At 42.3% G+C, this 15,450-nt stretch overlaps 2 protein-coding genes across 7 annotated transcripts in view; one reads left to right on the top strand and one right to left on the bottom strand.

Moving 5' to 3' along the window:
- nbeal1 (neurobeachin-like 1) overlaps positions 1-15,450 on the bottom strand; it is an 87,169-nt gene that overhangs the window by 49,232 nt on the left and 22,487 nt on the right. For 4 of the 6 annotated variants that reach the window (XM_061802107.1, XM_061802152.1, XM_061802135.1 and 1 more), the window contains exon 2: positions 2,387-2,660. In XM_061802107.1, the coding sequence (XP_061658091.1) occupies positions 2,387-2,437 (51 nt within the window). In that variant the 5' untranslated portion in view covers positions 2,438-2,660. Of the gene's footprint in view, positions 1-2,386; positions 2,661-2,975; positions 3,039-3,073; positions 3,245-15,450 lie in introns of those variants that run through there. The other 2 variants (XM_061802115.1, XM_061802122.1) reach the window with 2 other exon arrangements.
- The window catches only part of LOC133491174 (xin actin-binding repeat-containing protein 2-like), a 75,542-nt gene continuing 72,210 nt past the window's right edge, over positions 12,119-15,450 (top strand). The window contains exon 1 of the mRNA XM_061802094.1: positions 12,119-12,413. Coding sequence (XP_061658078.1) covers positions 12,219-12,413 — 195 coding nt within the window. The 5' untranslated portion in view covers positions 12,119-12,218. The remainder of the gene's footprint in view (positions 12,414-15,450) is intronic.

Genomic DNA, 15,450 nt, shown 5'->3' with positions numbered 1-15,450 from the left:
AGTTCCATCGCAAGAACACCATCCCTACTGTGAAACATGGGGTGGTAGCATCATGCTTTGGGGGTGTTTTTCTGAACATGGGACAAGATAACTGCACTATATTAAGGAGAGGATGACCACGGCCACGTATTGTGAGATTGTGGGGAACAACCTCTTTCCCTCAGTCAGAGCATTGAAGATGGGTCGTGGCTGGGTCTTTCAACATGACAATGACCTGAAGCACACAGCTAGGAAAACCAAGGAGTGGCTCCATAAGAAGCATATCAAGGTTCTGGCGTGGCACAGCCAGTCTCCAGACCGAAACCAAAAGGAAAATTTTTAGAGGGAGCTGAAACTCTGTGAAACTGTCAGCGACAGCCCAGAAACCTGTCTGATCTAGAGAACATCTGTGTTGAGGAGTGGGACAAAATCCCTCCTGCAGTGTGTGCAAACCTGGTGAACAACAACAGGAAACGTTTGACCTCTGTAATTGCAAACAAAAGCTACTGTACCAAATATCAATATTGGTTTTCTCGGTTATTCAAATACTTATTTGCAGCTGTATCGCACAAATAAATCATTAAAAAAAAAATCATACATTGTGATTTCTGGATTTTTCATTTTAGATTATCTCTCTCACAGTGGACATGCACCTACGATGAAAATTTCAGACCCTTCCATGATTTCTAAGTGGGAGGACTTACAATATAGCAGGGTGTTCAAATACTCATTTTCTTCACTGTATCCTCACAAGGGTCACGGGAGTGCTGGAGCCTATCCCAGATAAATGGGCAAGAGGGTTGGGACACCCAGAACGGGTTGCCAGCCGATCGCAAGGCACATATAAATAACCAATTGCACTCACATTCATATCTAGGGGCAATTTAGAGTCTACAATTAACCTGCCTTGCATGTTTTAGGGATGTGGGAGGAAACCGGACTACCCAGATGGCACGGGGAGAACAGGCTAACTCCACACAGGCTTCCCTGGGATTCGAAACCTAGCCTTCAGAACTAGGAGGCAGACGCTCTAACGCGCTAATGATCATCTGCCTCAGAGACATTATTTTCATTTCGTTTATTATTATTAACATTATTATTACGCTGCCTTACACCCCATCATCTGTATTTAGGCCCATTTTGCTACAGATATGAATTGATTCTCTTTGGCTGTTCAGCCTAATGCAAGCATTAGCTAGATGCTTGAAAAACCACGAGCATTTCAAGATGAAAGTGGAAGGAAAAAAAACCTGGGCCGACTGCAGCAGTATGCTGCTTCCGTTGGATACCAGCAACAACCAGCCGCTGCCTCTGTGCAGTGACAACACACAGGCACGAGCCAATGACAGCACCTAGGAGGATCGCTTGTTACGTAATGGCATTAGCTGTCGACTGCGACCTCTTGGTGCTCCAATGCTAAAAATGCCAAAAGAAGGGAGCTGTGGCACATCTACACCTTGCATTCCTGACATCTACGGATCTAAAATATAATTTGATGTGACACTGCATATAAGGGGCCTGCAAATGCAGTTGATGATTATTTGCGATATGAGACAGTTATATACTAAAATGAACATATGAACCAACACAAACTGCTACAAAATATTTGTGTCCATGTGTGCCAAACAAATATGCATTCATCTGAGATAATATGGGACAAGCCGAAAGGAAAAGAAGTAGTGTTGTCCATCAACTACTCTCTGCATGAAATTTGCCTCATTCAAGGGACAATCTTCCAAGAGACACTGACTCCTGGGCAGCACAAAACCATACAAATTGGGATCTTTCCGGAGAGAGTAATGCTGAGTGAATGCAAGATCATACTCCTCAGCAATGTTTATATTTTTCACAAACGACTGCGATGTCTGTTTATCTGTACAGCCACCCATGAAGATGCATTCAAGATCATGGGACCATACACGCTTTACACACACAGCTTGCTTTCATGGAGGAAAAACTCTGAAGGAGGGAGGGAGGTTGGCGTACATGTTATTGCGAGGGATTAGTTTGGGCAGTGAATGTGTTGTTGCAGCCAGACTCACATGAGGACCAGCTCAGGCAGGCTGTTTTGATTGGATGCCTGGAAATGCTTAGGCTTTATAGGAAGGTGAATTAAATCCAACCAACAGCTGACTCAAGGGGTGCTGTCTCTGCTTGAGAGTATGCTCATTCAGTAGAAACACAGCATACCATTCAATCGAGACATTGTCCAAATCATGATGAGAAATAGACAGGCTGACATGACCATCTATTGTAGCACACACTTCAGTTCAGCTAAGGTTTGTGGTTATGTCAGACAGGGCAAGTATTGTTTAAACTATTCACACAGCCTGGCTCTTTACGAACTAATGAGCTGGCAAATCCGTAGACACAGTGCAAGAACGGAACAAATAGGATTGCGTCTCACCTTGGTGCAATAAAGCATCCAGACCTCGTAGAGTCTCTCGCTAGATGCCATGACGACCAGTGAGTGTCCCCCTTGGGCTCCAGGCTCCGCAGAGGTCACTTCCGTGGGAGCTTCATTGTCGTCAAGTCAAGACCTCAACCTCGGTTGCTGGGCAGCTGCATCATGGTCGTCCCACGCTGGCGATACATCGCACAAAAAAGTGTGAAATCCACGAAAAAAGGTCCCAAGGAAGAGTTGCTGATAGCGGCTGGCGATTAAAAATCCTTCGGCTTCTCTGGAAAGGCAGAAGAAAGTCGGTGTCCAGAATGATATTGACACCGTCAGGATAGGACCTACTTTAAAACTTGACGAAACGAGGCGACTAACACCAACAGTGAAATGAAATTTGTCACTCCCGATGCACTTTGAGCTGCTCTATGAAATCCCAGCACATACAGCCCGACTCTACTCGGTCAACAGGCACGCATAACCAATCTCTACCTCTTGTGTTTGCTTCATAAATTAGCAACCGGCCCCAGCAGTCCTGTAACAGCCATATAACACCTTCAAATCATTTTCGGACAAAAAGTAACGCATTAGACGACATTACCTGATCAAGCTAACCACAAGCTAGCTGTCAAAATGCCTATTCTATCTTTCAGCCCTCCTTTCTCCTCTTACTCATGTGACAGAAACGACTCGTCTTACCGAACCTGTCCAGCCACAACGCACTTGAATTTCACAAGATTGACTGCGGTATCTGTTTGTTTTGGTTTTGCCGAAGAGAAACGGAAGACACCTGGGTAGCGAAAACCACTCTTTGCTGGAGTTACGTGTCAAGTTGGCAAAAACAACGCGACGCTTGCAATTGGAGTAGAGCCTTCTGTTCGACGACGACGTTTGGGTGTACTTCAAATTAAGAGAGTAGGTTTCCAAAGCATCAGACATCGTGCTCTCATCAAAACAAGATCAACATTTGGTGTGAATCCGACTATTTGGAGGACATTATAATGGATATATTTGAAATAGTACATATATTTCCGAACATGTGCTTCTAACTTTTTTTGTGGGAACGCCTTTGTGCGTTTGTGCATGAGATGAGAGCTCTTGTTTTGTTACCAAACCGGAATCTGAGTACGGAATCTGATTACCATAGACACCCTACACTGGCAACGTAAATGGTTTTGTGTTATCAGAAGCCCATTTGTTAAATGTGCACTTTAGTTATTGTACGATGATAAAAATTCATTGTCGTGTTAGTGCAAAAATCCAGGTTAGTATGTATAAAACGCTTCATGTTTGCGACATTTTTGAATGCTTTACGGTGTCGATGTGGCTTCACGTGGTTGCCAAGGCTTCTTAGCTTGTTTGATTTTTTTTTTTTTTTTTTAATGTTGTACCGTCACCCAGTGGAAAAAGTGATAATGCAACTGGTAAGGGAACGGGGTCAATGAGTAGCAAATTGTTTTCTAATTCAGATTTACACTTTGGTTTTCACAAGGGTTTTCAAAGTATCATAATTCACTTTTCAGAATCCATTTTTTTAAAAAAATGAATGCACTTTAACTCACGTCATGCGTAGTACAGTACTGTACTAGAACTCAGTGGTGTGCTTTACTTCTGGCCTAAACACCATCAAAAGCACTGACGTACAAATACATCCATCCAGTTTCTGAGACGCTTATCCTCATGAGGGTTGCGGGATTGCTGGAGCCCGAGGAGGAACCCTAACACCCTTGAACTGGTTGACAGCCAATTGCAGGGCACGTGGAGACAGACAACTCCAACGAATGCATATTTTTGGGACGTGAGAGGAAACCGGAGTGCCCGGAGAAAACACACGCAGGCACAGGGAGAACATACAAACTCCACATAGGTGGGGCCAGGATTTGAACCCTGGTCCTCAGAACCATGAGGCAAAGTCTCTAACCAGTTGTGTCACTGTGCTGCCCCTACAAATACAACCTGATTAAATTATTAATGATTTATAATGCAAGTGTAATTAGCCATTTCCTTCAGAATCCAAAGTGTTGGTGTCAACCAGTTGAAACACACACTCACACACACATGACTTACCAGTTCATTTTCAAAACAGGATTTAAAGGGGAAAAAAATACTTTGTGGGGGTAGCTCAACCAACGTATTATGGTCTGGCTTGTTTTCAACCCGAAAAAGAATTTTGGGTAACTTTCAGAGCAGCATATAGGGCTCACGCACGTGACGTCACAGTCTGCACGACGCCATATTGCCGGTCAAACCTAGCTGCTTGGCAGAGATGGAGTCATCGAACCGGAGCAGATTTTTCAAATTGCCCGAGACCTGTAGTGCTGTTGGTTGTCACAATAGATGACACAGTTATTCAAAGAGATCATTCTATGGAATACCATCTGAAAATATGAGAAAAGATCGATGGATTTCGGCACTTAAACGGGATGGATGGCGCCCAACGAAATACACACACCTGTGTAGCAATCATTTCATTTCAGGTAAGAATTATTGTTCTCAATCTTGAATTATCAAGAAGTATCTGTAATGCCAAGTTGACTCATTTGAGAACAATGCATATTTAAAAAAAATGAACTGTCTGTGACAGAGAGTTTTACAGAGGTAAGCGTGTGGCAGCAATGTGCTTCTGTGTATGGAGTAGACGACTCCCTGTCCTAATTTTTTTTTTCCAGTCATAGTTAATGAATGCGAGTTTGTGTAAAACCGGGGGGTTAGTTATTTAAATATTGGTATTTGTATTGGAAAAATCTGAGTGGGTCCATCACTATGTGGGATTTTTTTCCTGATTGAGAACAGATCCAGCAAGGAAGTATTTGTATGCATCCAAACTTTAATACGCTTTCAAAGATTTCCGTGTAAATCTTGACGACTTTGTCCAAGACAAGCAGAAGTTAATTAACAGTCCAATTTCTTACCGGGGAAAAAATCGACTTCGGCATTTAATATGAATCCTCTATGCAAAGTGGCTCTCATTTTTCCATGTGCCTTCGTTTATTATCACCTTTCAAATGTTTAACGGTATGGGACAAAACTCTGGGCGTCGTGCTATAAGACATATTTTCGTTTTGTCTCAACGGAATTAACTTGCAACAATGCTTTGTTTGACCGGCAATATGCCGGTGTCACGTGATTTTATGACGTAGGTGCATGAGCTCTATACAGTAGCTATGTTACCCAGACAACTATGGGAAAAGGAAGGAGCTCTGCTGCATCCCCATCAGGATCTTCTGTGAATAGGATGTGTTTTATTTAAGGTTTTGGCGTTATTGTCACGTTATTAGATAACTAGATTGTGATAACTTTATTGTGAGATGTTATGTTGTAGTTTATACATAACAGGTAGAGGTTTGGAGTTTTTGGGAGGTGATGTATTGGAATATGTTTCTGCCACACATATTTATACAAATGTAGTGTTTTTGTTGATCATTTTTGCGATGTGATGGTGTTATTAAGAGGTTAATTAGGTCACTGAAGGCCCACTCACCACCCACTACTGAGAACCATACCGTATGTAATTATGGAACTTGGAAAAGGTGTATAAATAGGTTATGCGCAGCAGGGGGCAGCAATTGCCTGTTAATAATTTGGCCCCTCGTTTGCCAAATAAACAGCAGTTTACAGTATTTTTCACACTATACACAGTAACGTTAACATGTCAATAAGAGAATGAAATGAATGTTCTTTCACCTTTTCCACCTTATATAACATTTTGAGCAAGTCTCTGCTCGTGCAAGTGTTTGCACAGATGCAAAAACAACAATGCCGCATGTGGACATCTAAAAACTCATCGACATTTACCTTCAGTTGATGTTTGGTCAGGGAAGGAGATGGCAACTCTGTTTAGACTACGCTGCAGAGAAACTCCTTGAGTCAAGTAAAACTACTAACTACCATGAACCACGAAGAAGGACATGAACATCCATCCACCCAAAGATAACAAAAACTGCGTCCTCTCATATACAACAGAATCAGGCAACTAATGCTATTTTTATCCTGAGACTGTGAAGACCTGAAATATTGTATTAAAGAAAAAGTCGAGTAGAATTGTCTGAATTTCAATCCTTCACACAAAAACAGTCTTTATGAAAAAAATGGCAGTAAAAACGACAAAAATGTGTTTGTGTTTTTTTTCTTTCAGGTCTCTGAGTGCTGTCCCACAGGATCTTGTATTGACCCTTTGAATGATGGATTTACAGTATTTGGCATAAGTAGATTAAGGCGATCTACTATTGTCTATGTCTATTACTGTCCTCACAGCAGAGATGCACACAGTACTGTATATCATCACTGATCATTCATTAAGATTAAGGGATTATCTGTTTTGTCTTTTGATTTCCTTTTAATTCACAGCTATGTCTGACTTGGAAAATGTATTATCGCTGATTCTAGCTTTGTAACTAAGATCCCACTATCTCATGACACCCTTGGTAGGGTCACATACCCTCCGAGTCTTCATTTGGTCCCTGTACTTCTATCCTGTGTGAAGTGAAAGGGAGGGAAAATATCCAATGACTCAAGTATTAAACATGACAGTGTACAGGACACGCATACTGAAAAAAGTGCAACAGAGTGCAAGAAACCTCTATTAAAGAATTTGGAAACCTTTGAAAGGCACATATTTTAAAATGTATTTCCGTGAGAGCCATATAATAATCTTTAACACTTTTCTATATCTATCTATCTATCTATCTATCTATCTATCTATCTATCTATCTATCTATCTATCTATCTATCTATCTATCTATCTATCTATCTATCTATCTATCTATCTATCTATCTATCTATCTATCTATCTATCTATCTATCTATCTATCTATCTATCTATCTATCTATCTATCTATCTATCTATCTATCTATCTATCTATCTATCTATCTATCTATCTATCTATCTATCTAATCTTCAATTTTACAATATAATGTCTCAATGTATTCTTTTAAAATGTGTTGTTGAACAGATGCTAACCAAAATTAAATATTTCTTGCCATGAATGCAACGTCAGATGCTGCATGGTTTTGCTGATGGCGTTGTAGTCTGGTTGATACTGTAGGCTGTAATGTCAAGCTCCATGCAATCGTATTCGTTAAACATGACTGTAGGTTGATTTTGAGTTTATTGTTTTTTTTTAAATGTAAGAACGACTGCTCACATGCATACATATAGTAGATCCAAACATAGGCAATACAGAAATATTCCATGCTGCAGTGTGTGTGGTATGTGACAGGAATAAGACAGGAGTCTGCTGGTCTGCAGGATGAATTTTTTTCTGCCTGTATATGCTACTCAGCTCTGATTGCTGTTGTACTAGTCAATGTAGAATATAATGAAAACTCAGGTTGAATCTATTATCATGTTCACAAAGAAATGCCATGTGTTTACCTATCATATATGGAGCAAGCACCATCAGTACACACTGAAATAAGTTCATTCGTTTGTAGATTCTTTTTTTTTTTTTTTTACTTTACTGGACTTAATGAAAGACTTAAATGAATCATCCCTAGCTGGACATTCCAATGCAAATGTAGCCCGTCATGTGTTGAAGTGCCGCTTTGTATCTGATTGCTTCATTGATGATAATTTAGTATTCCGTATGAAACACACTGAAGAACCTGCTCTCTACAAAAAGGCGAATTCCTCTGTCCATTCGTGTTGAAATGTATGGTACTCCTCATCTTAATCCCCTCCAACCCATCTTCTTCATCAAAAGCCACCTATTTGATAAAAAGAGAGGTTTACCTTTTGAGCTCACAATGACCCGGATAGGCTACTGCATTATCCAATAAATATGGAGTCTGACCCAACAGTACCTAGAAGCTCAGGTAGCATTCCCTCCAGCCCCCCACGCTGGAGTAGAAAACAGATGGGTGGATGAAAGTGTATGAGAATGTTTCATATTCTAAACATAACTTTGAACACAGTGATCCTTGTACTGTTTTACTTGAAAAATTTGTGGAATGTTTTACTTGGAAATCCATCAATCCATCCATCCATCCATTTTCTTTGCCACTTATCCTCTTGAGGGTCGCTGGACTGTGGGAGCCTATCTTAGCTGTCAACGGGGAGGAAGTAGGGTACAACCTGAACTGGTTGCCAGTCAATCACAGGGCACATGGACACAAACAGCCACACTCACAATCACACCTATGGGCAATTTAGAGTGTCCAATTAATGTTGCATGTTTTTGGGGATTTGGGAAGAAACTGGAGTGCCCGGAGAAAACCCACGCAGGCATGGAGAGAACATGCAAACTCCACACAGGCGGGTCTGGTTTTGAACCCGGGACCTCAGAACTCTGAAGCCAACACTTTCCAGCTGAGCCACCGTGCCGCCTTTATTTGAAAATGTACATGGAATTATTCATTATTTATTGTGTTAAAAATTATCTGTCAATATTTATCTGTGAGCCAGATGCAGTCATCGTGAGAACACAGGTTCCAACCCCTGCCCTTTTGGTGACTCATTTTCGGCGCCGAGATGGCTTATCATACCGAGCCGGGTCGCTATACGGCGTTGTGGTCACACGCGGCTGAGTGCGCCATTGCGGGCAGCGTTGTTCATAGCCACTGCCGTCTGCGAGCCCGACTTGGCAGCCTTCGCTGGGGAGCCGACGCAGCAGCCTTCGCCAGCAAGCCCGACGCAGAAGCCGTCCAACGCGCACAGCAACACATTTAGCACGCCTGTCATACGTACGCGGATCTTTTGTTATGTTGTGAGAGACCGATTACGTGGTCGGCCCCAAACTATTATTTTTTTTAGTAGCTGTATACACAGCTACCTGTCATTTGGAACCCACGAAGCTCTCGTCCTTTGCACCCGTGCAATCCATTTTTCCCAACGAACCAGGTCTCTTGCACCCTTATGAAGGGTAAATCCATCCTCCCAAGTGTTCATATGCGTCAAAATCATGTTTTGTGGTGAAAAAAAAAAAAAAGCATGGGTCCATGTCAGCTGCTGTTTTTCATTTATAACATACTAAAAATCATACATTTCATGACAGTGACCCTTTAAGCTTTGTGTGCTGTATTGCTAGAGCCAGTTCGTTGTATGAGACTTCATGAGTCTGTGTGAGTATACAAGTTTCTTGTTGTGTATTTGCCTCATTGGTGTTCCTGTGCCACCACAGCCAAGTCTAATTAAGACTTGTTTTTGCCTGTTAATTATCTGTTTTCATGTTTTTGGACCTTGCATTTTGCCACGCGTTTGTTCCTTTGCTTTTGTTGGACTGCCTGCCTGTGTATGACCTCTGCCTGGAATAAAACCAATCTGGAAATCATGTCACAGCCTCGGAGTCCCTCATTTGGGTCCTCCCCCTTGTCTCATGCTCATGACAGAACGAACTGGCCAGAGCAGGACACAGCGGGAAAAACGTGATTTCACTGGTCGGACCGCCAGTCTGTCTCCCAGCGCATTCAGCATCCCCTCTCTGAGTGGACTCTGTCTTTTTGCCTCCTTCGTTTTCATCTGCGCACACCATATAATATAATTATCCTTATTAGGATTGGATTTTTTTTATTTTGAGGAGGACCTTGACTTATATGACTACCTGTCTGATTCTGACTCAGATGTACATTTTGGTTTTTCCCTCCTTATTTTTAGTCCAAGTCAATTTGTGTCACCTCTCTTCGTCTCTAGCCCCCATGTGCCTAGTCCAAGTCCTCTTCCTCTGACCTTTGATGGGGCACCTGTTAAGCCATTTATCCGGGACATCCACGTGGTGGCATGCGGAGGCATCCAAGTAGAGCTCAGCTTTATGCCTTCCACTTCACTCCGTCCAAGCCACACCAAGCAAAATCCGCCTGTGAGTCAACTCGTTCTATACCACCCATGTTTCCCAGTTCACCTTGCCGAATCCCTGTGCACTCTGACCCTCTCGTATTCATTCCTACCAAGCCTCCATAGCAGCAGGCTGAAGAGACACCTCCTGACCCCGAGTTGCCTCTCACTCATGTCTCAGCGGCGCCTGACCAGTAGCTCCTCTCGCACATATCTTGGCGGTCCTCGACCAACAGCAGTAGCAGCAGCCACCGCCTCTCAACCATGCCTCGGCGGTTCTTGACCAGCAGCAGCAGCTGCCGCCTCTCGACCATACCTCAACGGTGCTTCGTCCACAGCTATCACCTGCTCCTGTCTGGTTCCTGCTTTGCCATTGGAACTCCCCTTGCGGACGTCCGCCTGAATGGCCCTATAGGAACCTTGGTGCTAGGCGTCCGAGCCGACCTCCTGAACTGCTCAATCAAGCTCCTCAATTTGGGTGCCCTGGACGGCCACCGGACAGACTTGGGTGAGCGTTTGTGCCCTTCTCCAGGCCTCCTTCCTCCTGCCCCTCGTCAGTGTTTTGTTTCGTATTTGGTTTGTCGAGTCTGGGATCCACACCTTGGGAGGGGGTTCTGTCGGGAGCGTGGCCTGGCCACTCCCCTGCTCGGAGTTGCCTCTGGCACCAGCTCCTCACCTGCACCTCATTGTCTCTAATTATGGGACGTATTTAACTCTTGTGTGTTGTCTTGGTAGTGGCCAGTTCATTGTATGAGACTGCATTAGTTTGTGTGAGGATACAAGCTTCTTCTTGTGTCTTTGACTCGTTGTCATGGCCAGCGTTCCTGTACCACCACAGCCAAGTCTAGTTAAGCCTGGTTTTTGCCTGTTAGTTATTTGACCTTGTTTTCATGTATTTGAACGTCACTTTCTTCCACATGTTTTTGTGCCTTTGCCTTTGTTGGACTGCCTACATCTGAATGACCTTTGCTTGGAACAAAACCACCCTCAAAATAATGTCACTTCCTCAGAGTCCTGCTTTTGGGTCCTCCCCCTTGTCCCATGCTCATGACACTCTCATCACATTTGACAACACTACATTTTTTTTTAGCACTGCATACAGTATATACCTTGATTGTCAGGAAGAAGACAGGACTTGACCAGGGTGAAAGTAAAAAAACAAGCATTGTATATCAAGTATTGTATTTCTTTTATTATCCATCTGTTTGCTAGCTAACAGGATACAATTTGATGGGTTGCTCAGGCCTTGCACTGCATCACTACAGTAGAGCTATGGCGTAAGTATGGTGTCATAAGTATTGCAACAGCAAGTATGAACATTTATTGGCTTGACTTCTTTATCCATCCATCCATCAATTTTTTAGCCGCTTATCTTCATGAGGGCTGGAGCAAATGTACACCCTGATTTGGTTGCCAGTCAATTGCAGGGCACATGGAGACAGACAGCAGTCACACTGACAATCACACCTAGGGGCAATTTAGAGTCTCCAATTAATGCATGTTTTTGGGATGTCGAATGTGGGAGGAAACCAGAGTTCCCGGAGAAAACCCACGCAGGCACGGGGAGAACATGCAAACTCCATACAGACGGGGCCGGGATTTGAACGCTGGTCCTCAGAAGTGTGAGGCCCACACTCTAACCAGTAGTTCCACTGTGCAGCCTCTTGACTTCTTTAGTTTCTGATAAATAAAAAAAAAGTATCTCCAGAATATTTGTCTGAGAAAACAAATGCAATGAAAAAATACTCAAGGCCTCCTTCAAGAAAAACCCTAGGGTCTCTTTAAGGTTAATCGTATTGAATCAGAACAGCTTCTCTGCTCCATTCTTTGCTCTGGCAGCCTCACTCTTTTTCCCTCTGTGTGAGTAATTACAGAGAAGATGAGGGAAAAAAAGTTGGTGAACTTTCCTTTTTTCCTCCTCCTTCAAGCCTGCACAACTTGTGGCGCTCGACACACAAAGAGGAACCCTGCAACAATCTTTCATTTACCTTCTCTTAGTTCCTCACTTCTTTGCCCACGTTACACTTCCTCTTCTAAAGGGAAAAGGAAGGTGGGGGATAGAGTTCCTTGAGGACAATGGAAATTCAATCAGGAAATGGAGAGGGGTTGGCAAGCCCTGTGTCGTCAGGCATGCACTCCCAAGGCCACCATGGGCCACAGGTAGAGACATCAGAAGATCCAGTGCTCAAAGAGGACCTGCAAGCCACTAAGAGGATTGAAAGGTTTGATATCCCACTCGACAGTCTGAAGAGGATGTTTGAGAAGTCAACTGTGAGTATTGAAACTCTTTTGAATTTCCTTGACTTCTTTGTTCAATTTTTACTTTTTTTGCATGCCACCAGAGTTTATGGTTTGTCGTATGGCTTAAACCTTCAGCTCAATATGTCATGTAGATGGATGGGTTTCATGCAACTTACATTTCAACAAGGGTTCTGAGAAGAAATGTGAAAAATGTATGCAGAACCCACAAGTACCAGGCCAAGCATCTGGTGGACAGATAACTGTGGGAATTTAAACACTTTTATCGCCTACCCCAAGAGTTTTTCTTTTCATTCTTTTTATTTCTTTGATATCATGCAAAAACTACATCACCAATGGATTTCCAAGAAAACACAACCGTGAGGGAAACATTGTAAAATGCTGAAGCTTTTTTTCGCTCCTTATGTTTTTAGTGAATAATACATTAATCTTTTGTAGCAAGTAGTGACATACTTTAAACCATTTATAGCTAAAATGTTGAAAACCTCATTTGGACTAAATGTATTATTTGGTTGAATTGAATGTTTAAAAAAAACTCTTGCAGTGCAGATTTCTGCTGCTCTGTTTTTCCTTCTTTTGCTGGCACTCTGAGAGGAAAGTCTCACTCATATTTTCCTTATGTCACATGACTATGAGGAGCCGACCTACTTTTTTGGCCCAATGTGGTTGCGAAATTTACTGCAGTAAGGTTTGGGGATGATGGTTAATGGAAACTTCACCATCACATCCAAATCCTCTTCTCTATGTCAGAACACAATACTGAGTCAGTGCGTTATGGGGAACGTAGTCATACAGTGCCAGCCGGTGGGAGAGACACACTAGTACAGTGCTACTGGATCGTGAAATTTAACACCCTGTTATTTGAGACAGATGTACAGTTAAAAAGGATTTCAAAATAACCCAGTAATTGGTAAGTCAGCTGTAGCTGGACTCAACATCAAACATCTCAAAAAAAGAGTGTGAGCAAAGAACACTTGGAGTCACATCTGGCAACTGTAGTATATTCCACGCAGATGACTGTGGCTAATGATCTGCATCAAAAACAAAAAAGAGGCAAGACTGCTTATTTATTCTTCACAATGTAGCTGAAAAAAGATATTTTCTTTAATCGTCCAAACAGTGTCCTGTTTTTGTCATATGAACCATGTTAAAAGAAACCATGAAAATGGGAATTGTCAACATATTTTTGGCCACACATGCTAGAATAAATCTCAAACATTGAAGTTAATGCTTGCCTCAGAGGTTCAAGCCAAATACTAAGTGCTGCAAATGCCTTAGCCCACTCGTCTCTATCGGATTGCTTGCAGACACAGTAATATGTTATTTGTAGTCACTTCTTTTTCTCTTAACATCATTGTGTTAACATGTTCCATGTGTTTAAGTTACTGGATCTTTCGTCTTCTATTAAAACTACTGTATAGCTGCATGGCGTAGGCTACTCTATCTATCTATCTATCTATCTATCTATCTATCTATCTATCTATCTATCTATCTATCTATCTATCTATCTATCTATCTATCTATCTATCTATCTATCTATTTTCTTGCCGCCTATCCTCACAAGGGTTGCAGGAGTGCTGGAGCCTATCCCAGCTTTCATCGGACAGAAGGCGGGGTACACCCTGAACGAGTTGCCACTTCCAGGGCACATGGAGACAGACAACGGTTACACTCACAATCACACCTGGGGGCAATTTAGAGTGTCCAATTAATGTTTTTGGGATGTGGGAGGAAACCGGAGTGCACGGGGAGGACATGCAAACTCCGCTCAGGCGGGGCCGGGATTGAACCCGGGTCCTCAGAACTGTGAAGCCAACGGTTTACAGTTGCGCCACCATGCTACCTATATACAGTGCCTTGTGAAAGTATTCAGCTCCCTTGAACTTTTCAAGATTTTGCCACATTTCAGGCTTCAAACATAAAGATATAAAATTTTCATTGTTTGTCAAGAATCGACAACAAGTGGGACGTAATCGTGAAGTGGATCGAAATCGAAATTTTAAACTTTTTTTCACAAATAAAAAACTGAAAAGTGGGTCGTGCAATATTATTCGGCCCCTCTACTTTCAGTGCCGCAAACTCAATCTAAAAGTTCAATGAGGATCAGTGTTCCCTCTAATTTTTTGCGTGTCCAAGCAAACACACTAAGGCCGTGAGCGCTCCTTTTGACCACTGTGAACAACATCAGACGTATGCACTGTGGGCATTCAGTGTCATCAATTGAAGTTACATGGCCCATGAAAAGGTTCAGATTACATTCCAATCAGAACATTTTCAAAAACAATTTTGTGTTTTTGCAAACTTACACTGAAAATGTCAACAAACAAAAAAATACATTGCAATACAAATATATACCAAGCCAACTATCAACTATAAATTTGAAATGTCGCTTCCAACTTTGTTTCATTTATTTTTTAACCCACAATGATATTCCCGTCTGTTTTTCTTGGTTTAAATTGAATTATTGCTTGCAGAATATCTTTCGCAATGTATGATGAAAGCTGAATGATGCTCCCAAAGAGTTACAAGGTTAATGTTATGTTGCTTCTTATATTTCAAATACAGAATTAGCTTTTTGGGCAATCTATCATCTGTGCTTTCATCCTGAATCAGGCTGTGCCAAGGTGGAATTTTAACATGATAAACCATCTCATCCTGTGCTTTCTACTTTGGCTTCAGAGCAGACGTTTTTACTCAAAAAAGAGAAAATCTCATCCAGTTTCACCAGTTTTTCTTATATTATTCACATACGCCAGTGTTTGTAATTATGAGTGCGTGTGTGTGTGTGTGTGTGTGTGTGGGAGGGGGGGGTGTCAGGTAAAGTTGGAAGTGGACTGCTGTTGCCCGGTGTGGCCGAACAGCAGCTCTATGTTAGAGGCAGTGTGCTGCCGTGTTTAAAATAAATAAATAAAGAAATAAATGAGACGTCAGCCTGCAGTTCACTGAGAGTGTGCGACAAGTGCGCAAATACACAAATGCGCAGCTTAGAGGGAACATTGGTGAGAATCTCTGAATGATCCAATGTTGACTGATGATGATAAATAGAATC

Source organism: Syngnathoides biaculeatus, chromosome 2 (genome assembly GCF_019802595.1).
Source record: "Syngnathoides biaculeatus isolate LvHL_M chromosome 2, ASM1980259v1, whole genome shotgun sequence".
In the NCBI taxonomy this organism is placed as follows: domain Eukaryota; kingdom Metazoa; phylum Chordata; class Actinopteri; order Syngnathiformes; family Syngnathidae; genus Syngnathoides; species Syngnathoides biaculeatus.
The sequence above is the reverse complement of the archived record's forward strand: the minus strand, read 5'-3'. Positions and strand labels throughout refer to the sequence as shown.